General features: G+C 41.8%; 2 protein-coding genes and 1 long non-coding RNA gene across 4 annotated transcripts in view; 1 reads left to right on the top strand and 2 right to left on the bottom strand.

Moving 5' to 3' along the window:
• Positions 1–7,863, top strand: part of LOC129702793 (acyl-coenzyme A thioesterase 9, mitochondrial-like) — a 41,056-nt gene extending 33,193 nt beyond the window's left edge. The window contains exons 16-17 of one of the 2 annotated variants that reach the window (XR_008724440.1): positions 529–643; positions 7,696–7,863. Coding sequence is in view for 1 of the 2 variants with exons in the window: in XM_055644774.1 (XP_055500749.1) it covers positions 529–593 (65 nt within the window). In the remaining variant the exon portion in view is untranslated. Of the gene's footprint in view, positions 1–528; positions 2,654–7,695 lie in introns of those variants that run through there. The other variant, XM_055644774.1, reaches the window with a different exon arrangement.
• prdx4 (peroxiredoxin 4) lies at positions 2,837–27,664 on the bottom strand. The gene is made up of 7 exons (XM_055644775.1): positions 27,443–27,664; positions 23,356–23,473; positions 18,810–18,926; positions 15,799–15,921; positions 7,717–7,847; positions 7,531–7,565; positions 2,837–2,940 (listed from the first exon to the last, which is right to left on the bottom strand). Exons 1-7 carry the CDS (start codon positions 27,627–27,629, stop codon positions 2,890–2,892), a joined length of 762 nt encoding a protein of 253 aa, XP_055500750.1. The 5' UTR covers positions 27,630–27,664; the 3' UTR covers positions 2,837–2,889.
• LOC129702796 (uncharacterized) lies at positions 24,921–27,410 on the bottom strand. Its single transcript, XR_008724441.1, has 2 exons — positions 27,225–27,410; positions 24,921–26,142 (listed from the first exon to the last, which is right to left on the bottom strand). It is a non-coding gene; the product is annotated as an uncharacterized LOC129702796 (long non-coding RNA).
• Positions 27,665–27,855: the final 191 nt, after the last annotated feature.

Here is a 27,855-nt window from a genome sequence, read left to right on the forward strand (position 1 = left end):
CAACAAAGATTGTTGATCAACAACATTAATCAACAACATTAAAAATTGTGAGATCGCCAGTGTAAATGAATAATATATGTGGCATGCATATCATTAGTGCTTTCCAGCAGAATATGTAATTTAAAAACTTATTTGCTAAAGTGCAGTAGGGCAACATAATTTATGCATATAGCTGCAGAATAGACGGTACAGTAAATCCTCATTCTAACGGTACATACAGGGGAGGGGGGGGGGGATGATGTCCGTGATTGCCGATTGTTTGTTATTACCGAGTAACGTATTATAGTATGTAGTTGAAACAGAACTGCAGATGATAATTAATACACAAAAGGACAGTTTTATAACCAAAATCCATTATAAAGGGGTTTGTTAAAACTCGGGTTTACTGTATTCTCAAGGACTGATCTTTAATGGCATTCTGTTGCTGTCGTTTTTTTGTTTTGATAATTTGCATTAAAAAAATGTATTGCTGGAGTTGAACATTTGTAATTATATACCATGGAATAAAGCTGTGGCTTTTCCTTACAGAATCTATGCTGTACTTGGATGGAAAACGACACTTTGAAGCACGATTCAACAAAGACCAGAATTGAATAATCCACCACCGTTCAGTTAGACAACTGAAAAGTCTTAAGAATAAGTGGTTTGTGCATTTGCTGATGAATATACTTTATACTTTTCTAAAATATTTATTCTTTGCAGTATCTGAATTGCTCGCTAGCTTTAACGTTTTTTTTTTTGCACAGATACGTGTATCTAATGGGTTGCGGCAAAACCTTCATTATAGCACTCTAAACTTCACGCCACGCATAACAACCTTGTATTAATATTCTTTCTCATGCAGACATCAACCTAGCAAGACGTATATGAATACTTTGGGTAATTACTCATTGTTCAGCAATAGAAATCTTCAGTCCGTTTGATTCTTGTCTGGATTAATAACGATTAAATTGCAGGAACCACTGTTCTTGCCACTAACGGCAACAAGGAGTTAATTATCCATTTTGAATTCTATATACTGAGAGATATAATTGGATTGATTAATTCAGCCTGACCAACCAAGTACTATTAAGATTACTCTGTTCTTATCTTAATCATTGTCCCTTGGTTGAGGCCCTTCTCGCTTAGCAGGGAAACCATTCAAATTAATGTGTAAAATGCAGTGGCACACTTAACTGATGCTTTGCATCAATTACTTGAGTATAGAAAATAAAAACATAGAAAATAGGTGCAGTAGGCCATTTAACCCTTCGAGCCAGCACCGCCTTCTAAAATCAGTACTGTTCTTGCTTTTTCCCCATATCCCTTAATTCCTTTAGCCCAAAGAGTTAAATCTAACTCTCTTGAAAACATACAGTGAATTGGCGTCCATTGCCTTCTGTGGCAGAGAATTCCACAGATCCCCAACTCTCTGGGTAAAAACATTTTCCCTCATCTCAGACCTAAATGGCCTACTCCTTATTCTTAAACTGTGACCCCTATTTCGGGACCATTTTTCCTGCATCTAGCCTGTCCAATCCTTTAAGAATGTTATGTTTCTATAAGATCCCATCTCACCCTTCCAAATTCCAGTGAGTACAAGCCCAATCGACACATTCTTTCATGTTAGTCCCATCATCCCAGGAATTAAGTTGGTGAACCTATGCTGCACTCCCTCAATAGCAATAATGTCCTTCCTCAAATTAGGAGACCAAAATTGCACAAAATATTCTGGGTGCAGTCTCACCTGGGCCCTGTACAACTGCAGTAGGACCTCCTTACTCCTAAACTTAAATCCTCTCGCAATGAAGGCCAACATGCTATTAGCTTTCATCACTGCCTGCTGTACCTGCCAGCTTACTTTCAGTGACTGATGTACAAACACACCCAGGACTCGTTGCACCTCCCCTTTTCCTAATCTGATACCATTCAGTTAATAATCTGCTTTCCTGTTGTTGCCACCAAAGTGGATAACCTCACATTTAACCACATTATATTGCATCTGACCACTTATCCAAGCTATCCAAGTCGCCCTGCAGCCCTATAGCGTCCTCCTCGCAGCACCCACTGCCACCCAGCTTTGTGTTATCCGCAAACTTGGAGATGTTACATTTAATTCCCTCGTCTAAACCATTAATATATATTGTAAATAACTGGGGTCCCAGCACTGAGCCTTGAGGAACCCCACTAGTCACTGCCTGCCTTTCTGAAAAAGACCCGTTAATTCCGACTCTTTGCTTCCTGTCTGCCAATACCATGTGCTCACATTTTGCACACTAATCTCTTATGTGGATCTAAACCAGAGAAGGGAGAATTATTTTTTCTACAGCAGGAAGGGCAAGGGTTCACTTGAATGTGAGATTAGACCTTTGTCTAAGCAACCACCCCTTCCTTAGAATCAATGATGGTAAGTCCTAAAGTGATTGTATCAGTATTTCTGGATATATCCAGTTATTCTGATGGGGAGAGACAAAGTGCTGGAGCAACTCAGTGGGTCAGCCAGCATCTCTTGAGAGAAGGAAAAGGTGATGCTTATCAGTACACTCTGCAATTTATATGTTTACTGAATCTTAATTATCTGCTACCATGCTTCCAAAGTTCAAATTTAGAACATTTATATTGGGAAAGTGTATCAATGTCATTAAATTGGGAAAATAAAGGTTTTTTATCACTTTTTCTGATTTAATCATCGTGAACAATTGCTAAATCCAAAGGAGGAGAAATTACATACTCCAATTGATCTTGATACTCAGTGATCTTTTTCTATTGGCACATGTTCCAGCACAGAAGGAAATGAGGAATATTATATTTTATAATTTCCTGGTTATTGTAAACCATAGTCATAACTCCAGAAAAACACATTACAAGTCAGTTTATTGTTTCAGTCAAGTTGATTAAAAACATAGTGATTTAAAGTTCTCTCTCAAAATACTTCAGTTTTCCAGCTGGATCTGGAATTATCTGAAAGAAAAGAGCATAATATTAGGTTAACCTTTTAAAGAGAATAATGCAGGGTTTCTACATGAAACATCAATAATCCTTTATCCCCACAGATGGTGCTTCATCTGTAACTGTTATTTTTGCTGAATACTATAATTGCCATAATAGTAACTTCAGGTTAGTTACGTGTGGCAAGGTAATTCGAAGCTATAACAGTATATTGATAAGGGCAGTGATCTTGATCAATTCCAGTAAGGCCTTTGACAAAGTCCTACATGGGAGACTGCTTCAAAAGGTTATAACCTCATGAGATTGAGGACAAACTAGAAAATTGGATTCCAACTTGCCTTGTGAATAAGAGGGATATTGGGGGGGGGGGGTAGTATGTGCCACCAGAATTGGTGTTGGGACCTTAGTATTTGTTATACAGACATCCTGTGCATTATAGCCATTTGGATTATGGCAATTTGGCATAATCTTGTAGAATTCACAAACTACCACAAAAATTGAGATATGAAATAAAATTTGCCTTGGAACGTGTGCAAAGTAAATAAACCAACAAAATAGATTTTTAATTTGTATTGACATATGCAGATGCCGCGGCACTATTACAAAAATCGTGATGCGGTCTGTTTTCTTGTCTATAATATGGAAATTGTCCGTATATATTAAATTTAATGTATGATTTCTGAGTTTACAGATACACAAACTGGCAGTGTTAATAGTTTAGAGAATATGCAAGAAAAAAGAAAGGTAGATGGAATTTAGTTCTAATATACAATACATTTTGGAAGGATTAATAGGAGTGGGACATACAGAATGAATGCCAGGGCATTGTGGAGTATTGAGGAGCTGGGGATGTGTAGAAATCTAAAGATCTAGTGACAGCATTCATGATATCTGTATTGTGCTCTGACTAACGAGGGCAAGTGAAGGGAGGCTATAATACAACTTTATAATACATAATTAGCCTACAGCTGGAGTACTTTGCTGTTCTGGTAATTCCATCGGAAGGATGTGACTACATGAGGATGCAAAGATTTTGTAGTAGAGTAGAGGGGTATGGAGAGAAGGCAGGTACAGGATACAGAGTTGGATGATCAGCCATGATCATATTGAATGGCGGTGCAGGCTCGGAGGGCCGAATGGCCTACTCCTGCACCTATTTTCTATGTTTAAACCCTCATTATAACAGATCACAGAGGGGGGAATAGTGTCTGCTATTGCCAATTGTCCGCTATAACCGAGTAAGGCTTTGTCCCCCACTGACATCAATACCCGGGCACCGGGTCAAAATTCCAAGAGCCCCGTCTGACTGCCCAGAGGGACCTCCATCATCACACGAATGTAGCGGCCTAAGAAGGCCGTCTGGCATCACACTGTCCAGCACAACTGGGGTACAGCAATAATATCTGCCCCTACTGCTGATTCCAACTTTCTGAAAGTGAGAGAAAAATGGGGGCTAAGGGGCATTGAGGTGGTGGTGTGAGGAAATCGTATAGTGCTCTAACTGAAATTCACACAACTAGCTGACCACCCCTGTGTTCAGGGTAAAAGAGCATTGGCTCAGTTTCTGAATCGTCCTACCACAACTGGGGAGCCGTCCTGAACTGCTGTCTCGCTCATTGATGACCCTTGGACTATCTTAGATCTGACTTTACCTTGCACTAAACATTATTCCCTTATCATGTATCTATACATTGCAAATTGCTCGATTGTAATCATGTATTGTCTTTCTGCTGACTAGATAGTACACAGAACTCTTCACTGTACCTCGGTACACGTGACAATAAACTAACCTGAACTCTGTTTCCCATCCAAAATCACTAACCTGCTGAGTGTTAAGTTCTTAACAGCTAACAATATATTTTTTTGTTACTGTAAGCTAAAAGTAAAAACTGTTTGATACATTATTTAATAATTAAGTGTCGACCGAAGAGATTGTATGTCAGTTTCAATAGCTTCTGCAATGTAACTAGCTGCCTGTGTTCTTAAAAAGACTGTTTGCTATAACCAAAATCCATTGTAAAGGTCCATAATAATGAGGGTTTACTGTTTATTGCTTAGGAACAGGTATTTTATCTGAGAAGAACATGGCTAGGCAGAGTTTCTTTTCGTAGGCATGGAAGAGACCGAGCAGAATTTGACTAAGATATAAAATCGAGGGGCATATAGAACAGATAGCAAGAAATGTTTCTCCTTTACAGACGTGTATAAAACGTAGGAGGGCATAGTGTTAAAGTAAGTAATTTGAGGATCACTCGGAATTTTTTTCACCCAAATGGTTGGAATCTGGAACACGTTGCCCAAGTTGATGATGAAGTCATGTAGTCAATGTTTAAGTACGTTACTAAGTACTAGATTTATCAAGGCATATGTTCCAAGCCCATGACTGGAAAATGGGATTGGTATGTATGTGTACTTACTTTGGCATGGACATCATGGGCTAAAGTTTCCAACAGCTGAATGGAAAGGAAATTTAATTCCCCAGATATAATGAAATTAAGATATCGGAAATACTAAATTCTGAAGTGTTATTTTTTATGGTTTTTGTTTGCTGAATTTCAATATTAAACAAGTCCTGGTTGTAGATTTCAGTGTGCTGATTTATCCTGGAGGTTCCCCATTCATTATTATGACAAGTTTTCTCCTCATTCTTTCAGTTGAGGTTCCAGACAAGTAATTACAATTCCCATATAGTCCCGTTGATAGGAGAAAAATTGGTGACAATTGAAAGGTAAAAGGAAAGTTTTAAATTTCGGGATTATCTGATCAGCTCGGCAGAAATATGGAATCTAATCCAGAGGATTTGAGGTAACTCATTTGAGGAGATGTTACAAAGCAAGGCTTTAAGCAATAAATGGAAGGAAATTGAGGGGTGTGGAGGGACCTTAAGCATACAGCACGTCCTCAGATTCTGAAAGGTAGTAGAAGGGGTCAAAAGCAATGAGATGTTTGCCTTTTAGTTGGGACATGCAATGCAAAGTAAGGTTGTAATACTATAATACTACTAGTTAACATAGCTTTAGTTATTACAGTTCAAGTATTGTTTGCAGTTCTGAGTATACTGGAGGAACGATGTGACCGCACTGGGGAATGGCATAGGCCATTGCTGAGACCAGAAAATTGTAGCTGCAGAAAAAATTAGTTCAGCTGAAGTTGTTTTCTTCAGAACATAAAGGGAGGCTGAAGGAATACTTGATGGTGGTGAATAGACTTATGAGGTGCCTATCTGGAATCAATTATGACTTAAACATCAGTGATTTAGCAATTAAATAAATATGTAGACAAATAAAAGACCAGGGGTACCATAACTCCCATGATGTTTGAATGGAAGTGAAAGTGGGATGTTGTCTGCTTGTATGGAGAGTGCCTTTTTCCAGGATAGATGGCTACACAGTTTCAGATAAAAATGCTTATGCTATCTTGAGACTTCCAACTGTTCAGTGTTCTAAATTAAAAAACTACAATCCAAAGTATTCCGTGAACAGCATCCTAACATTTATACTGTCCAGGTGGTAAGATCCTTTTATCATATTAGTTCTCACAAAGTTCAAAAAAGAATGCTGCGGTTGCACCAAGCAGAGGATTTGGGGTCGGAAGAAGTTTTGGTAGAAGCATTCAAACGTGCAGGACGTTATAACCGCAGAAGCATAGACCCATTCCAGAAATAGTGCAGCTATACACACAGATGTACGGATTGGAGACGTCAAGTCTATTCTTATTGATTTACAATGCCACTAACAAGAAATATAAAATGCAAGGATTTGGTTTAGATTCATATTTAAGTCAGTAAAATAGTTGGAAAACAGATGTCTGAATTTTTTTCCATGGTTTAACTGATCGGTTTTGTGGCTGTTGTCTTTCAGTTAATTAAAAATAGGTTACACCGTTTTGGTACTTTGAGCATGTGGCTGAGATTTGAAAAAGATCCAACCGTGACAAATTTATTTTAGTATATTATTTTTGAAATAAATAAGCAAATGGGCATGTTTAACATAATGTACAATACTGCGATTTTGTTCATGTTTATATCTTGTTTCAGTTGCTATAAGCATAATTCCCAAGATTCAACCACTCAATTTGTCCAATGCAATCTGGCCCAATCATTCCCACTTTTCTAAATTAAACTTCTAATGATCTAGTTTGCATTGCAACGAGGCCAGGATCTACTCCCTTTAAATATTTTGGATGAGACTTAATAAATGAAACTGTTGAAAATGCAAGTGCACTCAAGGTGAGAATAGAAAGGCAAAAAAAGATTAACTATATTATCAGCAGAAAGGTATTTTCTGTGATTAGGCACAATATGTATTTCAGTGTCAGCAGAATTACCACTTGCAATTATTTACAAGTCTCGTGGCCACCATTTTTTAATGATGTCCTCTGGTTTGATCTATTTGAAATATACCAGCAGTATGATTACAGATGTTAATGTACTTGACAATTTGAAGATTCTTTGTGGGCTTAAAATTAGTAATATTTTAGATTTGATAAAGCAGTAAAATAATGTTCATATTTAACTAATTTAATGATTGCAGCAACTGTTAACGAAATGTTATTTTTCAAAACCAAGGTCAGGAATCATTTGGAGTTGAGCGATAGCCTTACCGTATCACTTCCAGGTTTCCAACCAGCTGGGCAAACTACAAAAAAAAAACATCGTAATAGCACATTAATTCAGGTGGCAGCACAGCAAGTTCTTTGCCCATTTACTTTATTACATAATTTTACCATTTAATTGAAATTACAATTAAATTAGTTTTTTGCATTTAGGTAAAAATCAATACTGCATACCTTCACCATGCGTATCAGTGTACTGAAATGCTTGGACCAATCGAAGTGTTTCATCTACTGACCGGCCCACCGGAAGATCATTCATTGTTATTTGTCTCAGTAATCCTTTGTCATCAATAATAAAAAGGCCTCTGAAAGATAAACAAATGTATTGGAGTCAATATTATTCTCCATGCTAAATCTTTATATGTAATTTACATTCAACTAGTTTGAAAAAAAAACAATGGTGAACTCTAACAGTATATGTTGGCAACACCATGTCAGGATCTGAGCTGAAGGTAGGGCAAGGCAAACGATTTACCAAACTTTCTACACTACAACAATATCCCTTTTTGCGGAGTTTTTTATAATAGGCTGATTGTTTCTCTTTCTTTCTTTCTTTCTTTCTTTCTTTCTTTCTTTCTTTCTTTCTTTCTTTCTTTCTTTTCTAGGGTCTATTTTGTAAACTTTCTTCTCTAACTCTCTTTCTAATGGGCTTTCTTTTCCCGATACTTTCCTGCACTATCACGACTCTTTCTCGCTTTCCTTACTTCTTTTATTTCTATCTTTCTTAAAGCTCAAAAAATGAAGGGGTACAACAAATGTAATAAGATATGTGGCGTGTATTACTATGACTTATTGTACTTCTAATTTAAAAAAAAAATTAAATATTGGTTAAAGGGCTCAAAAAATATACATCTTGTGCATAAAGAAACATTAAATGGCATGCATGATCTGCACAAAAAAAAAAAATATATATATATTTTAACATTTAAAAAGGGAACTACAGGTAACTACTTAAAAAAATGTTGTGCAGGATAAGCAGACTTTTGGAGATGCATTCTCAGAATATAAATACAACATTAAAACATAGAAAATAGGTGCAGGAGGCCATTCGGCCCTTCGAGCCAGCACCGCCATTCATTGTGATCATGGCTGATCATCCCCTAACAATAACCCGTGCCTGCCTTCTCCCCATATCCCTTGTCTCCACTAGCCCCTAGAACTCTATCTAACTCTCTCTTAAATCCATCCAGTGACTTGGCCTCCACTGCCCTCTGTGGCAGGGAATTCCATAAATTCACAACTCTCTGGGTGAAAAAGTTTTTTCTCATCTCAGTCTTAAATGACCTCCCCTTTATTCTAAGACTGTGGCCCCTGGTTCTAGACTCGCCCAACATTGGGAACATTTTTCCTGCATCTAGCTTGCCCAGTCCTTTTATAATTTTATATGTTTCTATAAGATAACCCCTCATCTTCTAAACTCCAGTGAATACAAGCCTAGTCTTTTCAATCTTTCCTCATATGACAGTCCCGCCATCCCAGGGATCAATCTCATGAACCTACGCTGCACTGCCTCAATCATAAGGATGTCCTTCCTCAAATTAGGAGACCAAAACTGTACGCAATACTCCAGATGGGGTCTCACCAGAACCCTATACAACTGCACCTTTTGAGGTGACAAGAAATTCAGGCAAAATTAGACTGGACAAATTGAATTTCAAATTTGGGTTAATGTTTCTATTGGCAATCAGAAATTTTGATTGTATAATTATACAACACCATCCAAATCTCCGTTTCACAACTCTTCCTGCAGAAGACCTCGCTGTCTTGATCACAACAGAAAAGCCTCACAAAGTAAAACATATCCCTGGTTTACTATCCAGACTTGGCAGCTTACAACCCAACAGTATGAATATTGATTTCTCCACCTTCAAGTAATCCTTGCATCCCCTCTCTCCGTCCCTCCCACAACCTAGTCGCTGTACTAATTTTGCTGTTGTCCTGTTTAGTTTCATTGTCTGTATAACTCATTGTCACCTAGCCCACAGCCAACAATTGAGTATTGTGGGCTCCACCTTTCCTTGACCATTCTTAATTTTTTTGTATATCTTTCATTCACTTGTTCAATATCTCTCTATATCGCCGTCTATATCTCTCGTTCCCCTTTCTCCTGACTCAGTCTGAAGAATGGTCTCGACCCAAAACATCATCTATTCCTTTTCTCCAGATGCTGCCTGACCCACTGAGTTACTCCAGCTGTTTGTGTCAATCTAAATGCTATCCACAGTGCACGTCTTTCCCAGAAAACAGAGTGCCAAACAGCCTGACCCTCCTCACACAAGTAGTATACTGCAAAGCGGTGAGAAGGCCTCAGACAACACACCACTGGCCCATTAGACACTGACAGGTGATAGACATTTTAAAACAGTTAAGATTTAAATAATTAACACCTCTTATTGCAGCCCTTGTTCTTTTTTTTATCTGCCATTTCTCTGTTGTAACACTATATTCTGCACTCTGTTTATTTACTTCTGCATAATCTCTTGTACTCGTATGGTACGAACTGACTGAATAGCACGCAAAACAAAACATTTCACTGTATATTGGTACATATGACAATAGTAAACCAATATTAACACAAGTGTTTTAACAATGCAGTTAGAAGCCATACACAGTAAACTCAATACTTCCACAAGTTGAAAATAAAACTGGTATTAAACTTACATTTAAACCTATCACAGACCAAGAACAGCATTTAACTTTACCAGGAAAAATATGCCAGGCGCTGTTGGAAACACTAAAAGCAGTATCACATCTGCGGTGATATAAATAATGACCTTTCATTAGTTCTGAAGCTAATTGTCCGAAAGTAGTAACTTTGCTGTCTGACCTAATACAGTTCCTTTCCAGTTTCTTATACTATGTCCTCCCAAAAACCATACCCTGTCCCAAATCCTGCTACATAGGCATTAGAAAGATAGGCAATATTGAAACTGTAAGGGACAAAATAATTTCCTTTACAGATACTTATGAGTTTGTAAATAGATTGATTTTTTCTTTTTAAATTATATTGCAGTGTAAAATTATAATTGGCCATCTATCCTTGTGAAGCAGACAGAGCAAAAAATATAATCAGCAGCAAAATAATGAGGGAGGAAAATAACATACAATTTTTTGTGATTCATGGCATGTTTCTGACATAAGTAATAAAAGTACACTCCTAAAAATGTGCAAGGGGTCTAAATTTTGATGTTATGCAAACTAAAAGTTGAATAGAATTTTAAATTAAACTTTGCAATACTCACTTGTGATTAATATAATTTCGCAGATCAAAAAAAAACATCTTTCTCAAAATGTCAAGTCACTTTTATTTCTATAGTACATTTAAAAAACAACTCTCGTTGACCAAAGTGCTTTACATTGGTGGAGGTACTAATGTTATACAACATTGGTTCATAGATTAAGTACATACATAAATACATACATATAGCCCTCGCTCATAGGACGTCAAGAAAGGCTTGAGAGTAACGATGAGTTTTAAGTCTCGACTTAAAAGAGTCGATGGAGGGGGCAGCTCTGATGGGAAGGGGGATGCTGTTCCACAGTCTAGGAGCTGCAACTGCAAAGGCGCGGTCACCCCTGTGCTTATGCCTAGACCGCGGGATGTTCAGTAACCCCAAGTCGGCCGATCTGAGGGATCTGGAGGTGGTGTGGTAGTTAAGCAGACTTTTGATGTAGGGCTTTGTAAACATAAAGAAGGATCTTGAAATTTATTTGGAACCGCACAGGGAGCCAGTGGAGAGAGGCCAGAATCGGGTTGATGGGGTCCATTTTTCCGGTGCCCGTCAGGAGTCTCGCTGCGACTTTTTGGACCGGTTGCAGGCGGGACAGGGAAGATTGGCTGTTGCCAATGTAAAGGGAGTTGCAGTAATCGAGGCGGGAGGAGATAAATGTGTGGATGATCTTTTCGAGGTCATCAACCTGAAGGAATTGGTTTATTTTAGCTATCGTCCGAAGCTGGAAGAAGCTAGCTTTTACCACGGCATTGACTTGTTTGTCAAATTTCAATGCTGAGTCAAACATCACGCCAAGGTTTTTGACGTGAGGTTTGAGTAATGGGGTAAGGCTACCAAGGCTGCCTGCTATCGTTTTGATTGAGTCCGAGGGGCCGAGAAGGATGACCTCAGACTTACTCTTGTTTAGTTGGAAGAAGTTCTGGGCCATCCAACACTTTATATCCTCGAGGCAGTGGATAAGGTTAAGTAGACTTGATCGGTTTTTGGGCTTCGGGGGAGATAGAGTTGTGTACCGTCTGCATAGCAATGAAAGGAAATGCCGTGCCTTTGAATGACTTGGCCTAAGGGGAGCATATACAGGGAGAAGAGAATGAGGCCAAGGATGGAACTTTGTGGAACCCCGCAGCGGAGGCTAGCTGAAGAGGAGAAAGAGTTGCCTTTGTTAGTACTCCTACTTTTGAGGATGTTTTATTTTAGGTGTCAGGGGTTATGAGGTTATGAGGGAAAGATAGATCAGCCATGATTGAATGGCAGAGTCGACGTGGTGGGCCGAATTGCCTAATTCTGCTCCTATTATTTAGGATCTTAAACTGTGAGAGCTTGAGTTAGAAATGTAAACAAAATGTGTAGAAATCAAATAACTACGAAGAGCACACTCCAAAGACATGAGTGCACCAGAAACTTTATTTTGACAAGTTTAAACTGCCAATCCAGATAGCCGGATGTCTACACAGTAAATTATCAGATCCTTGCAACTAAATGTTGCTTATTAGTGGCATCATTTGCAGGCAAAGAATTAATTTATACCAGACATTGATATCTACCTCATCTCATTACTCCCATCCTCAATCTTTCAACCGTTACCTGTGGTTAAACACCTAATGTTAGCCGAACAGAGCACTTCACTGAGCTTGACACTAAAGGGCCTGTCCCACGAGCATGCGACTCCATGCGGCAAGCGCGACTTAAAGGGCCGGTCCCATCAGCATGCGCCTGCATGCGGCAAGCGCTACCTAATGTGGTCGCTTGAGCCGTACGGCCTCGCGGGGCCGGTCCCACTTCGATCGCTGGAGTTGTGCGGGGCTCCAAAAAACTGACCGTGTTCAAAAATTCCGCGCGGCAACGGCCTGCCGGCCCGCAGCCGCCTCAATGCCGTACGTCACACACGAACTTCCCTCGAACTTCATGTCAGTCACTCGACCTCCGCGCGGCCCCCGCTTCTGGTTTGGTCGCGCTTGCCGCATGTTGGTGGGACTGATATTTTAGGTCGCGCTTGCCGCATGCAGGTCGCATACTCGTGGGACAGGCCCTTAATGTAATCATTTTGGTTCCCCTCCACAACACTACTCACCACCAACTCTACCCCCCTCCCACCCTGATCACACTCTGGTCTCACAAATGTAACATCCTTACACTGAATTGGCTTTTAATCTCAGTCTTTTTATTACTTAAGGGCCTGTCCCACTTACATGTCCTTGGCACGCAAATTACGCGACCTAGTCGTCGCATTGAGGCGCACGGGCATCGTATGGCCGCGCGGGGCCAGTCCCACTGAGAAGCGCAGAAGGGTATGGAGTTGTGCGTAACATCGCGCGGGGCTCCGAAATTTTTGTAGCGAACGAAATCTTTGCGCGCCAACGGCCTGTCACGTAAATGATGGCCAAAGTGGGACAGGCCCAAGACCCTGGCGAGACACAACATCTCACCTCCAACAGCAGTAGAAGCAGGTAAACGATCGCCGAACTCAGCCTGGGGCTCATGGCCGTTCTGGATCCGCCCCCACTTCTACTCCCAGAGCGGGGCCAAGAAAATTGAAGATTGACACAAAATGCTGGAGTAACACAGCAGGACCGGTAGCATCTCTAGAGAGAAGGAATGGGTGACGTTTCGGGTCAAGGCCCTTCTTTCAGACTGAAGAAGAGTCTCGACACGAAACAGCACCCATTCCTTCTCTCTAGAGATGCTGCTGGCCCCGCTGAGTTACTCCTGCACTTTGTGTCCATCTTCAAATGACGTCACACGCTGCAGACGGCTGTGCGGGCGCATGAAATTGCGCGAGACCTTCGCTGAGCCGTCGTGCCTCAACGCGATCATGAGGTCGCATAATTAGCGTGCCAAGGACACGTAAGTGGGACAGGGGCTTAAGACTGCTTAGTTTCACTTGACACTATTAATCACTTACATTTTTACCTATTGTTCCACCATAAAATCATATATGCAGGGGTCAACGGCAGATTCACTATCAAAAATCATCTCTTCCTTTCATATGTTTACACCAGCCACACATATTCTGTAAACCACCCCTCAATGATTTGGGTTAGTGCACCACCCTCAAGCATTTACTGTAAAATCCCCATTTTATTCTATTATCTTATCTCAACCCATCTCTTCCATCCATCACCCAATCAATCATTCTACCAATGATGTCAGTTCAGCTTTAAGTTATCCATATACTTTCTTGAAACTGCCTTCCTAAATCACTATCACTTCTTCAGCCCTTAAATAGTATCCCTAATCTCAACTAAGCTTTGCCACATAATCAAAAGCCTTTTTTGTTTAGACACATTTGATGAAACAGAAAAATCGCACATTCCTGAGCCCAGTTAAAATATGTGAACCGAAAGTAGAAAAATTCTTCAGCATACATATACTTTCAAAGCATAATTAGCATGCACTGTGAAGTGATTAAAGACTTACTATATTGTATTTAAAACATATTGCAATTTTTAATTACTATTATCACCATGTAGATACAGTGCCCTCCATGTTTGGGACAAACACCCATCATTTATTTATTTGTCGCTGCGGCTAAAGTGCACATTGTCAGATTTTATTAAAGGGTATTTTGATACATTTTTGTTTCACTGTAGAAATTACAGCTGTGTTTATACATAGTCTCCCCCATTTCTTGACACAATCATGTTTGGGACACACTAAGAGTGCTCTCAGCACCTAGTCTTTCCATCACTTTTGGAAACTTTTATTGCTGTTTATCAACATGAGGACCAAAGTTGTGCCAATGAAAATCAAATAAGCCATTAGGAGTCTGATATACAAGAATAAAACTGCTAGAGACATCAGCCAAACCTAAGGCTTACCAAAATCAACTGTTTGGAACAACATTAAGAAGAAAGAGAGTACTGGTGAGCTTACTAATCACAAAGGGACTGTCAGGCCAAGGAAGACCTCCACAGCTGATGACACAAGAATTATCTCGATAATAAAGAAAAATCCCCAAACACCTGTCCGACAGATCAGAAACACTCTTCAGGAGTCAGGTGTGGATTTGTCAATGACCACTGTCTGCAGAAGACTTCATGAACAGAAATACAGAGGCTTTATTGCAAGATGCAAATCACTGGTTCGCTGCGAAAATAGGATGGTCAGGTTACAGCTTGCCAAGAAGTACTTAAAAGAGCAACCACAGTTCTGGAAAAAGGTCCTGTGGACAGGTGATACGAAGATTAACATACCAGAGTGATGGCAAGAGCAAAGTATGGAGGAGAGAAGGAACTGCCCAAGATCCAAAGCATACTACCTCATGTGTGAAACACAGTGGTGGGGATGTTATGGCCTGGGCATGTATGGCTGCTGAAGGTACTGGCTCACTTATCTTCATTGATGATACAACTGCTGATGGTAGGAGCATCATGAATTCTGAAGTGTATAGACATATCCTATCTGCTTTTCAAACAAATGCCTCAAAACTCATTGGTTGGCCGTTCATTCTACAGCAAGACAATGATCCCAAACATACTGCTAAAGCAACAAAGGAGTTTTTCAAAGCTAAAAAATGGTAAATTCTTGAGTGGCCGATCTGAACCCAATTGAGCATTCCTTTTATATGCTGAAGAGAAAACTGAAGAGGGCTAGCCTCCAAAACAAGTACAAGTTAACGATAGCTGCAACACAGGCCTGGCAGAGCATCACCAGAGAAGACACCCAGCAACTGGTGATGTCCATGAATCGACTTCAAGCAATCATTGCATGCGAAGGATATGCAACAAAATATTAAACATGACTACTTTCATTCACATGACATATCCCAAACATTATGGTGCACTGAAATGGGGGGGGGGCTATATATACACTGCTGTAATTTCTACACGGTGAAACCAAAATGTATAAAAATGGCCTTTATTAAAATCGGACAATGTGTACTTGAACCACGTGATTTTTATCTATTACAAATCTCAAATTGAGGAGTACAGAACCAAATAAATAAATGATGGATTTTTGTCCCAAGTATTGTGGTGGGCAATGTATAAATTGTTAAAAGTTATATTCCCACAGAGATGATTACCTAAGTGTATGCCCTTGGTCCTCCAAATACACACCATAATCCTTTGCAATTTGGTGTGTAAGATCTGAGAGAAGTGGAATCTTCATTGGTCCTAGTCCACCTTGTTTTCTTGGTGTATTTATCCTTTATAAAGCAAAAGCATCTCCTTAGGTTACGTGCAAGTGTATTCTTATTGTAATATTTAGACATTTACCCTAACTGTTATATTTACATTTTATTAAATAAGCACCAACAATAAAGGAAAGTTTCAGGTGTGGATTGAAGAAATGAAATGGTATTCGAGCACCACTTCTATTTGACCTGCATGTACGCCCTCAAATTTCAAAACACGTTTAAAATGTACTTGGGGATCTTTGTAGAATATCTTGACAGCTTAAAAAAAATAAGATTTAACCATCTATATAACTTCTCGAAAAGAATATCGACATGCCGGCAGATAGCCTGGTACAATTAGGGCATAAATTATTAAAGTAGATACTTTATTTAGTGAGATGTTGCATTTTTAAAAGTCTAACTTGGGCAGGACCATCACAATGAATGGTAGGGCTCTGGGGAGTGTCGTAGAGCATAGGGATCTAGGAGTGCAAGTGCATGGTTCCTTGTAGGTGGAGTCACAGGTAGACACGATGGTCAAAAAGGGTTTGGCACATTGGCCTGCATCAGTCAGAGTATTGAGTATAATATTTGGGAGGTCATGTTGCAGTTGTATAAGACGTTGGTGAGGCCGCATTTAGAATATTGTGTTCAGTTCTGAGCACCATGTTATAAGAAAGATGTTGTCAAGCTAGAAAGGGTAGAGAAGATTTACAAAGATGTTGCCAAGGCTAGAAGTTCTGAGCTATAGGGAGAGGTTGAGTAAGATGGGACTCAGGAGGATGACGGGTGATATTATTGACATATATAAAATCATGAGAGGAATAGATCGAATAGAATAGTCTCTTGCCCAGAGTAGGTGAATCGAGGACTATCGGACATAGGTTTAAGATGAAAAGATTTAATAGGAATCTGAGGGGTAACCTTTTCACACAAAGGGAGGTGGGTGTATGGAACAAGCTACCAGAGGAGGTAGTTGAGGCAGGAACTATCCCAACGGACAGGTACTTGGATAGGACAGGTTTGATGGGCAGGTGGGGCTAGTGGAGCTGGGTCATGTTGGCCAGTGTGGGCAAGTTGGGCCAAAGGGCCTGTTTCCACACTGTATCACTCTATGAGATAATTAATAGCTAGGACATCTAAACCAGAGGAATATTGCTATAGAACACAAAAACATCCCAGAACAAAAACAGATATGGGTGCACAAAGTGCTGGAGCAACCCAGCGGGTCAGGCAGCATCTCTGGAGAAAAAAGATGGGTGGTATTTTGGGATTGGGCCCCTTCTTCAGACTGAAAGTAGAGGGGAGGGAACCAGAGGAAAGAAAAGGCCAGAATAAAGCAGGACCAACAACATATGACCAAGGAAGGGTGGATTGTTGGCAGTGGACGGGGAGATAACGAAAGAATACAAGAATATGAACAGTGGAACTAGTAGGGCGTCTGGGAGGTGGTGGGAAGGGACGGAATGCAAGGATTACTTGAAATTTGAGAAATAAACATTCATAAAGCTGGGTTGTAAGCTGCCTAAGCAGAATATGAGGCGCTGTTCCAATTTGTGTGCGGCCTCACTCTGACAGTAGAGGCCCAGGACAGAAATATCAGTATGGAAATGAGAGTTAAAATGTTTGGCAACTGGGAGATCACTTGGATCAGCAGACTGAGCGTAAGTGTTCAGCGAAACGACTGTCTCACCGATATATAGGCCACAACGAGAACAACAGGAACAGTAGTGGTTGTAGCTCAGTCTGCCTTGGCCCACGTAATCTTAATACTCAATACCCCTACCTATGAAGGCAAGCAAGCTAAATGTTTTCTTCACTACTCTCCAACCTGTGTCACCACTTTCAGGGAGATATAACTTTGTAACCCAAGATCCCCCGTACATCCATGCTTCTAAGGTCCCTGCCATTTATTGCAAATATCCTGCCAGTTATAGACAACCCAAAATGCATAATCTCACACATCTAGATTAAATAATATGTAGTTATTTTTGGTAAATTGTTTTATCAAATCCTCAAATGCTATTGCAGTGTACAGCTTGCTATTTACCAGACAAAAAACAGCAAAATACACTCCCCAACTTACACAATAAGCAACTTGCACTAACATAAACATTCTGTACTTAGTCCATAGTGCAATCAAATTATGTTTCCAGTTAATGTTTCCATGCTGCTTCTCTAAACTAAACTAACTCTTGCCTGATATGTGAATGTCTCACAGATTCAGATTCAGATTCAATTTTAATTGTCATTGTCAGAGTACATACGATGTACTCAGATTTCAGAACGAGCCATCACTGAAGGACAGACCACACATGTGCACACCCAGTTCAACAACTAGTTCACCCAGTTCAAGAGATACACTTGCAAAATGTGTAGGAAGAATCTGCTACCTGCAAATCTTTGTATCTGAGGAACCAGTTAAGTTCAGCAGTCCTGTTATTCAACTATCGCCCAGTAGAGGGTGTGTGGGCTCATACCAGCACATTCCCTCGGAATCCAGGCACCTTCAGACACTCACTGCGTGACTGATCATCAGCATCCATCCACTCACCATGTGACTGGCCGAGTTTCAGGATCCATCCACTCACCGCGAATGTTCAGACAATTGACTGGGATTCATTCACTCAGATGCTAGGATGGCGACATCATGGAACGGAACGGGAATTGCCACAGACCAAAAAAAGTTTGAGTGAGATTTATTCAAAGTAATGCCATCCCAATTATTTTGTACACGGCAAACCACCAGGTAATTGAAGGGAACAATTCCAATGTATATAAAATCTGATTTACGTAAGGGTTCACTGAACGTAACTAGCGCAACTCAGGAAATGCCCATATTTAGTTGATGAATGCTGTTAAGCTTTCTTTTTAAACAAGTCGAGATCAATCCAACTAAGCACACCATACCAACTTACCATGCCAAGTGCGTAAACTGGGAATCAACAGAGCAGGCCACGACATCAGTATTAATCGATCTGAATTCATTTATTCTGTCACTGAAAGCTATTATCTCAGTGGGGCAAACAAAAGTACTGTAAATTACAGAAAAAAAGCAGTAAATTATTATGAATAATTATTATGAATAAATTATGAATTCAAAGCTTATACAATTAACTTGTCTAAAAGTCAGGAATCACAGTTAGGAACCAATTAGCACATAACTACAATGGCATAGCCACAGTTATTTATTGATCTCTTTAAAATAAATCAATAAAACAAAACTTTAAAAAGTGCTATGCGAAAAACTCAAATTTTGGTCAAATTAAAAGCACAATTAATTTATATTAGATAGGGTATATCATATCAACAAAGGAAGAATATTTTAAACTTTTTTATATGTATTATATCTACAACCATCGGTGTTGCAGCATGTGAAGAAACAAGATTACATCTTCAATGATATTACTGGCAAGTCAGTAAAACAGAACTAAAAAATGCAACAACACCATTTGTGCTAAAAACCGGTATTGCATTATGGAACAACTAATTATTTGGCTATAACTGTTTCTTTAGATAAAGGTACAACAGATTCATTTAGTCTTCCCACATTCAAACAATGTAATAGATAACAGGTACACAAAAATGTAGGATGAAAAACTGAGTTTTCTATAGATTATTGATTTTAAATCATGAAGAGATGGAGAGGAGTGAAATATACACTACTGCTGTGATTTAAGGAAAAAGAATGTGCAGAAAGAATCAAAAGGAAGATATTGAACAGGAAGCAGAAGGAATACATTTGTTTAAAACATATAAATGTTCACGAGGTCAAGAGTCAAGAGTATTTTATTGTCATGTGTTCTAGATAAAACAATGAAATTATTTTATGCTGCAGCACAAGAGAATATGTAAACATAGTACACTGTAAACAATATGATAAACAAGAGAAAAAAAAGTTTAGTGTGTATACATACACATTACCACAAGTGCACACACACGCATATTATATCCACATATATATATATATATATATACATACACACACACATTCAAAAAACAAACAATGGTAGTGCGTTAATAATAGTATATTGAAGTTCAGGGCTTATTTGAGGATGTAGTGTTTAATAGCCTGATGGCTGTATGGAAGAAGCCCTGAACCTGGATGACAGTTTTCAGGCTCCTGTACCTTCTTCCCGATGGCAGGGCCGAAACCCTTCTTCAGACTTATAGGGGGTGGCGGGGAGAAGGAAGGAAAAAGGAGGAGGAGCCCGAGGGCTGGGGGATGGGAGGAGACAGCCTGAGGGCTGAGGAAGGGGAGGAGACAGCAAGGGCTAACAAAATTGGGAGAATTCAATGTTCATGCCCGCAGGATACAGACACCCAAGCGGAATACGAGGTGCTGTTCCTCCAATTTCCGGTGTTGATCACTCTGGCAATGGAGGAGACCCAGGACAGAGAGGTCCGATTGGGAATGGGAGGGGGAGTTGAAGTGCTGAGCCACCGGGAGGTCAGGTAGGTTCTTGCGGACCGAGCTGAGGTGTTTGGCGAAACGATCGCCCAACCTCCGCTTAGACTCACCGATGTAGATCAGCTGACATCTAGAGCAGCGGATGCGGTAGATGAGGTTGGAGGAGATACAGGTGAACCTCTGTCGCACCTGGAATGACTGCTTGGGTTCTTGAATGGAGTCGAGGGGGGAGGTAAAGGGACAGGTGTTGCATTTATTGCGGTTGCAACGGAAAGTGCCCGGGGAGGGGGTGGTACGGGAGGGAAGGGAAGAATTGACAAGGGAGTTGCGGAGGGAGCGGTCTTTGCGGAAGGCAGACATGGGGGGAGATGGGAAGATGTGGCGAGTGTTGTGTGTCACGTTGGAGGTGGCGAAAATGACGGAGGATTATTTGTTGTAGGTCACTGGTTTTACTGATATTGAGAGCCAGATTGTTGTGCTGGCACCATTTGGTCAATCGGTCGATCTCACTTCTATACTCTGACTCATCACCACCTATAATTCATCCAACAACGGTGGTGTCATGAGCGAACTTGAAGATGGAGTTTGCATTGTCCGACTACACAGTCATGAGTATAGATTGAGTAGAGCAGGGGGCTGAGCACACAGCCTTGAGGCGCTCCCGTACCGATTGTTAATGAGGAAGAAGTATTTCTGCCAATTCGAACAGACCGTGGTCTGTGGATAAGGAAGTCGAGGATCCAATTGCAGAAGGATGCGCAGAGATCCAGTTCCGTGAGCTTGGTAACCAGCTTTTTGTTTGTACGTACACGATACAAAACCCCCCAAAAAAACAACCGTGGTGACATACCCACCACCATATTACAAAATCACCAAATTACTCAGACACTGAATTCCAAACAACTATGTTACAAATATACGAATAACTACTGTACAACCCCGGTAAAGAGGCAAGTATCTAGCTCGGGCAAAGCCCTCTTCCTCCTGGCGCCATGACTCGCGGATGGCCAGCTTGGCCAGGCCTAGGAGCTACCCAACCAGGACATCTTCAGCCCTGCCCACTCCCTATATCCCATCATCAATCCTTTGGTCGCTGACAGCAGAGCCACTCCTCTCACTACGGACCTTAGATGGAGTGGCGGTGTTCCTTGCCCTCTGGACCCTGGTTACAAGGGATGCTCTACTGGTCCCTCTACCCTCAACAGGAATGATACTGCATTTGGTCGGAGTCCTTCTCCAGGTTGTCCAAGAAGGACCTGAACTGATGCCAGTCATCCCCCTTCACCCACTTCACCCTTGCCCTTCTCCCTCTTTTTGAGGATGAGGTTCAGTGAGCTGGTGAGCCCATGTAAATTTGGCCACCGGAAAGAGGATAGTCGGGGCCGATGTTGGGCTCCTTCAGTGCCCACAATGAATTTTCGGCTTTCCTCCACTGGAATGAGTGGAGTGACTTCGGGGGAAGCGAGAACATCCACTGACTCATTGTCCGAGGAGTCCCCTTCCACCTGCTCACTGCGGATGGAGTCACCATCCCCATCCCAACGTACCCTTAGTGCTCGATACTCACGCCCAATCCTGTGTGGTGGTTGCCTCTGCCCCACCTGCTGGTCTCTCCTACACCTCAGTCTCAACCCTGGGGCCAATGGCAGAGGAGCCTTTCCCAGATGTACCCGGGGAGCCAAGACCATTGACAGTGGGGGCGCCTATCCCTCCCCCAGTTGTGACTGTAATACCATCAGAGCGTATGGGGGCTCAGGAAGCCACATCAATGTTCTCCTTATCAAAGCGTGCATAGAACGCATTGAGTCAGGGAGTGATGCTGTCACTTGAGCTGCCTCCTGATTTTGACTTGTAGGAGGTCATGGCATTCTAGCGCTGCCACAGTTGCCGAACAACCGCCCCCTCCTCCAGCTTTGAGCAGGTCTTTTTTGGCCTTGTCAAGGTCATATCTGGACTTCTTATTGACTTCACCAAACCTGAATGCCCGGGATCTGGTCTTCAGAATAATGCGGATCACCTGGTTCATCCAAGGTTTCGGGTTAGGAAACACTCGGATGTTTTTTGTCGGAACACAGTCCTCCACACATTTCCTTATAAAGTCTGTAACGACTGTGGAAAATCCATTCAGGTCTGCTGCAGAGTTCTTGAACATTGCCCAGTCTACTGACTCCAAGCAGTCCCATAGTTGTTCCACTGCCTTCCCAGACCAGCTCGGTGTAGTCCTCACCTCTGGGGTGCGCTCTTCAGTTGCTGCCTGTTTGCAGGAAGAAGCAGCACCGCTGAATGGTTGGATTCCCCGAAGTGAGGGCGAGGGATAGAGCAATAGGCATCGTTGATGGTCTTATAGCAGTGGTCAAGGGTATTTAATCCTGCGGTGCAGCAGGTGACAAGTTGGTGGTAGTTTGGGAGTGTTATTGTCAGGTTGGCTTTGTCAAAGTCCCCAGCTGTGGTGGTAAAGGCTTTGGGGTACGCTGACTGGTGGTTGTTGACCACGGCATGCAGCTCTTCCAATGCTAGACGGACGTCTGCCTGGGCTGGAATGTAGACCACAGTCAGGATGATGGAGGTGAATTCCCTCGGGAGATAGAAGGGGCGGCACTTCACCGCCAGATGTTCCAGGTGTGAAGAGCAGGAATTAGACAGAACTGCCACATCTGAGCACCATGAAGTTGACCATGAGGCAGATGCCCCCACCTCCCTCTTTGTGGGAGGTTGTGGGACAGTGAATGAGCCAGAATAAAGGTTATCATCAAACAAGAGAAAATAATAAGAGATGTGGACAGTGAATTATAAACAAAATGTTCTGTGTTGCAATTTCAATATACATTTTATAATGTTTAACGTTTCAATGTTTAGCTTGTGCTAAACCACGTTACTTCAGACAATTACTAACTAGGGAGGACAATGTAATAAAACTCCTTGGGTTAAGAGAATGGGCACTGTACTCGAAAATGCACTTAATGACCTAATCTGAAAGTAGCGTAGTCAAACAATGCAAGACCTAACCAAAGCTGCCACAAATATGCATCTTAAATATAAATTTTGATACTTACAAATCAAGTGGGTAGAAAAAAAAGACAAGGTATTTCCCTCGAAAATCTGCAAGTTTCAGCTCTTTGAATTCTCCATCTATTACCGCCGTACCTTCCCAATCTGGTGCAGGTTTTGAAACTAAAGATTTTGAAGACACAATTATGCACACTTTAGGTTCATTCATTCTTCTTAGGCCAGTGCATAGTATAAACAAACATGTTGCGCTTCAGAATAAAATTAATGTCCAGCTTTTTTGTTTGATTAATATATACAATATCTTAATATCCTTCATATCTCGTTGCTCTGCTAAATAGTTTCATAAATGCCTACGATCCTCACTTAGCGTGGCCTTGTTTAAATCTTAATCATGGGGGAATTTGATCAAATGTGCATTGAAAATAGGAAAAGAAATTTCACTCAATAAAATGGACAAATGCCATGAGTCACAATTATTTTTAAGAATGAATTAAATAAAAATTGGATTGTGCCTCCTGCAGGATGTGGGAAGTCAGTAAGACATCCCTTGTCTCTGAGGATTACAGCTATGGAAGGTGTGTCCAGCTGCAGCTCCTTGCCGACCACGTTAGGGAACTGAAGCAGCAGCTGGACCTCAGAATCACCTGTAAACCTGAGGTCATAGGTAAGAGTAACAGGGAGGTGAGCACACCTCGGGGAGGGCAAAAAGTAAACAGGTGACCGCCAGGAAAGAGTGTAAGCAAAGATTACTGGAGTTCCCCTTGGCCGTTCTGCTCGACAATAGGCATGCTTCTTTGGATACTGTTTTGGCGTGGGGTACGGACAGGAGCAGTCAGGTCGGTGGCATCAAGCCTGACTTTGAGGCACAGAGGGAAAAGGTGAAGTCAGGCAGAGTAATAGTGATAAGTCAAGTCAAGTTTATTCGTCACATACACATACGAGATGTGCAGTGAAATAAAAAGTGACAATGCTCACGGACTTTGTGCAAAAAGACAAACAAACTACAAACAGAGTCACATATTCTTTTACATATTAAATATTGTGGGCAGAAAGAAAAAGGTTCAGTAAAGTTAGTCCCTGGTGAGATAGGAGTTTACAGTCCGAATGGCCTCTGGGAAGAAACTCCTTCTCAACCTCTCCGTTCTCACAGCATGGCAACGGGGGCGTTTGTCTGACCGTAGCAGCTGGAACAGTCCGTTGCAGGAGACTTGTTATGTGGCAGCAAACCTCGGATATTTGTCAGCAAGGGAGGATGGATGGAGCCAATGGGATTGGGGATAAGGACTGCAAAGAGGCCACCTATCCGTGTTTTCCAGGGGTGCTGACTGGCTGGCAGTTACTCCAGCACTTTGTTAATTTCCAGTGAAAAGTTTTATTTTGCATGCTCTCCTATCAGATTCTATTCCCACTCTGTTTGACTCCATGACCGTAAGATGATCTAACACTGTACATAAATGTAATCATGTCAAACTCAAGTACAAAGGGGAAGATACAGGGTAAGGAATATACAGTTTGGGATGTTTGGGACAAAGACCTACGATGCATTTATTTGCTTCTGTTCTCAATAATTTGAGATTTGTATTTAAAAAATCACATATAGTTAAAGTGCACATTGTCAGATTTTAATAAAGGCCATTTTTATACATTTTGGTTTCACCATGCAGAAATTACAACAGTGTTTATACATAGTTTCCCCCATTTCAGGGCACCATAATGTTTGGGACACAGCAATGACATGTACATGTTTAGTATTTTGTTACATATCCTTTGCATGCAATGATTGCTTGAAGTCTGCAATTCATGGCCATCAACAGTTGCTGGGTGTCTTTGGTGATGCTCTACCAGGCTTGTATTGCAGCCATCTTTAGGTTATGCATATTTTGGTGGCTAGTCACCTTCAGTTTTCTCTTCAGCATATAAAAGGCAGGCTCAATTTGGTTCAGATTGGGTGATTGACTTGGCCACTTAATAATTTACCATTGTTTTAGCTTTAAAAACTCCTTTGTTGCTTTAGCAGTATGTTTGGGGTCATTGTCTTGCTGTAGAATAAACCACCGGCCAATGTATTTTGAGGCATTTGTTTGAATTTGAGCAGATAGGATGTGTCTATACACTTCAGAATTCATTATGCTACTACCATCCGAAGTTGTATTATCAATGAGGATAAGTGAGCCAGTACTTTCAGCAGCCATACATGCCCAGGCCATAACACCCCCACCACCATGTTTCACACATGAGGTGGTATGCTTGGGATCTTGGGTAGATACTTCTCTCCTCCATACTTTGCTCTTGCCATCACTCTGATACAAGTTCATCTTCGTCTCATCTGTCCAGAAGACCTTTTTTCCAGAACTGTGGTTGCTCTTTTAAGTACTTCTTGGCAAACTGTACCCCAGCCATTTTTGCAGCTAAGCAGTGTTTTGCATCTTGTAATGTAGCCTCTGTATTTCTGTTCATGAAGTCTTCTGCAGACAGTGGTCATTGACAAATCCACACCTGAAGAGTGTTTCTGATCTGTCAGACAAGTGTTTGGGGATTTTTCTTTATTATAGAGAGAATTCTTGTGTCATCAGCTGTGGAGGTCTTCCTTGGCCTTCACCAGTAGTAAGTTCACCAGTGCTCTTTCTTCTAAATGTTCTAAACAGTTGATTTTGGTAAGCCTAAGTTTTGGCAGATGTCTCTAACAGTTTTATTCTTGTTTCTCAGTCTGATAATGGCTTATTTGACTTTTATTAGCACAGTTTTGGTCCTCATATTGATAGACAGCAATAAAAGTTTCCAAAGATGATGGAAAGACTGGAGAAGACTAGGTGCTGAGAGCTCTCTTGTACCTGCATTGAGGCAATTAAACACACTTGAGCAATTACAAATCTCAATTACAACCTGTGAAAGCATATGTCCCAAACATTATGGTGCCCTGAAATGGGGAGACGGTCTAAATACAGCTGTAATTCCTACATGGTGAATCCAAAATGTATAAAAATGCCTTACAATAAAACCTGATAAAGCGCACATTTTCTATCGCATGATTTTTTTTCAATTACAAATCTCAAATTGTGGAGTACAAAGGCAAATAAATAAATGATGGGTCTTTGTCCTAAACATTATGGAGAGCACCGTGGTTCTCAGCATCATAGCATACCAGTTCCATGGATAAAAGTCCAATTGGATAGGGGTGAATTGGACAATATCATGCAAGGACTGTTCAGATGCCTATAACTGAGGGGGGAAATCTGTTCCAATCTACCCTATATTGAGCTAGATGAAAATATCTGCTCATTCATTGCCAACGTCGAGTGATGTGCTAGACATGTGGAATATGGCCTGTCTGCACGCGGAAAACAGAAGATATTGTGCGTCAATTGTGAAGGTTACACACACAGACGAAATACAATCAGATAGGATATATTTCATTTAAAGTAATTAATGTTAGTTTAGTAACATGACATGGTCGAAGTAAAACTGTTATAGTTGCAGGAACGGACCTCGGACGCGTGGGGAGGAAAGAAAGTGAAAAACGGAAAGTTTATTTTGCAAGATTCCTGAATCGATTTGAGCGGCACGAACTTCGTCGTAAAATAACGAGCGCATTCAGAGCACACTGAAAACAAAAACGTGTTTAATTGCAGGATGTGTGTATGAAGAGAATAATAGGAATAGCAGGAATAGGAAGGTGGGGAGAATAAATATTGTGAACGCAAATGGCAAACAAAGGAGAGGGAGGGGAATAAACTGCACTGTAAAAAAAGCAACAGGAGAGTGGGTGTGCCCGGGCTAAGTATGCAACGTGTCTCTCGCGGCACCTTTGCTCAGGGTTGTTAAAGGTCCCGCCCTCGCGAACAAAGCTACCCGGCGCGCAAAACCAACCCTGACCCGACCCTAACCTCGTCCCCAGCCCTGACCCTAATCTTACATTGTCCTAACCCCGTACACTGTCCCGGTCCCGGTCCCCGACCTCGTACACGACCCCGACTCCATAACTGCGCTGGTCCCAGGCAACAACCCCACACACTACTCCGGCGCGCGGCGCGCGGCTCGCGTCAGACCACCGTTCACATCCAAATGAGCGCGCGCGCGCCCGCTCACACAGGGCGCCGGCCAGACACCCGCCCGCCCGCGCGCCCCACTCACTCTTGGCTTTACTGAGGTGCAGCGAGTGGTCAGAAACCGGCACTCGGAAAGCCTCCCCCGGATAAACGTGCCCTCCGGCATAGTGATGGCAGCCCTGTTGCTTGTCCGAAGTAACGGCGTGCGGCCGGAGCAGGGCGGCCAGCAACGCGAGGACGACGTGACAGCGGAAACCACTGGCGGGCTCCATAGCGTTGACTGCCGCGCATGCGCGCGACCTTTCACCGCGCGGCCGGGACCTTTACGCGCACCGGCTCCACGGTCACAAACCCACCCCCCGGGGGTGGAGTCTCTCCCCTCCCCTTCCCCTCCCCCCCCCCCCCCCCCCCCCCCCCCCCCCCCCCCCCAGTAGAGACCGTCCCCCCCCCCCCCCCCGCCCCCCCCCCTGGAGCAGTCCCCCTCTCCCCTGCGGCAGT

The sequence above is a fragment of the Leucoraja erinacea genome, chromosome 13, assembly GCF_028641065.1.
Source record: "Leucoraja erinacea ecotype New England chromosome 13, Leri_hhj_1, whole genome shotgun sequence".
Taxonomy (NCBI): domain Eukaryota; kingdom Metazoa; phylum Chordata; class Chondrichthyes; order Rajiformes; family Rajidae; genus Leucoraja; species Leucoraja erinaceus.

Bases quoted from the DNA above. Each gene is read 5' to 3' on its own strand.
- prdx4 (XM_055644775.1), bottom strand. From the start codon at position 27,629: ATGGAGCCCGCCAGTGGTTTCCGCTGTCACGTCGTCCTCGCGTTGCTG. The intron at 15,922-18,809 runs GTAAGTTGGTAT...TGCTTTATAAAG, and splicing joins CAGTTTACGCACTTGGCATG to GATAAATACACCAAGAAAAC. The intron at 7,848-15,798 runs GTAATCATCTCT...TTTATCTTTCAG, and splicing joins GACCAAGGGCATACACTTAG to AGGCCTTTTTATTATTGATG.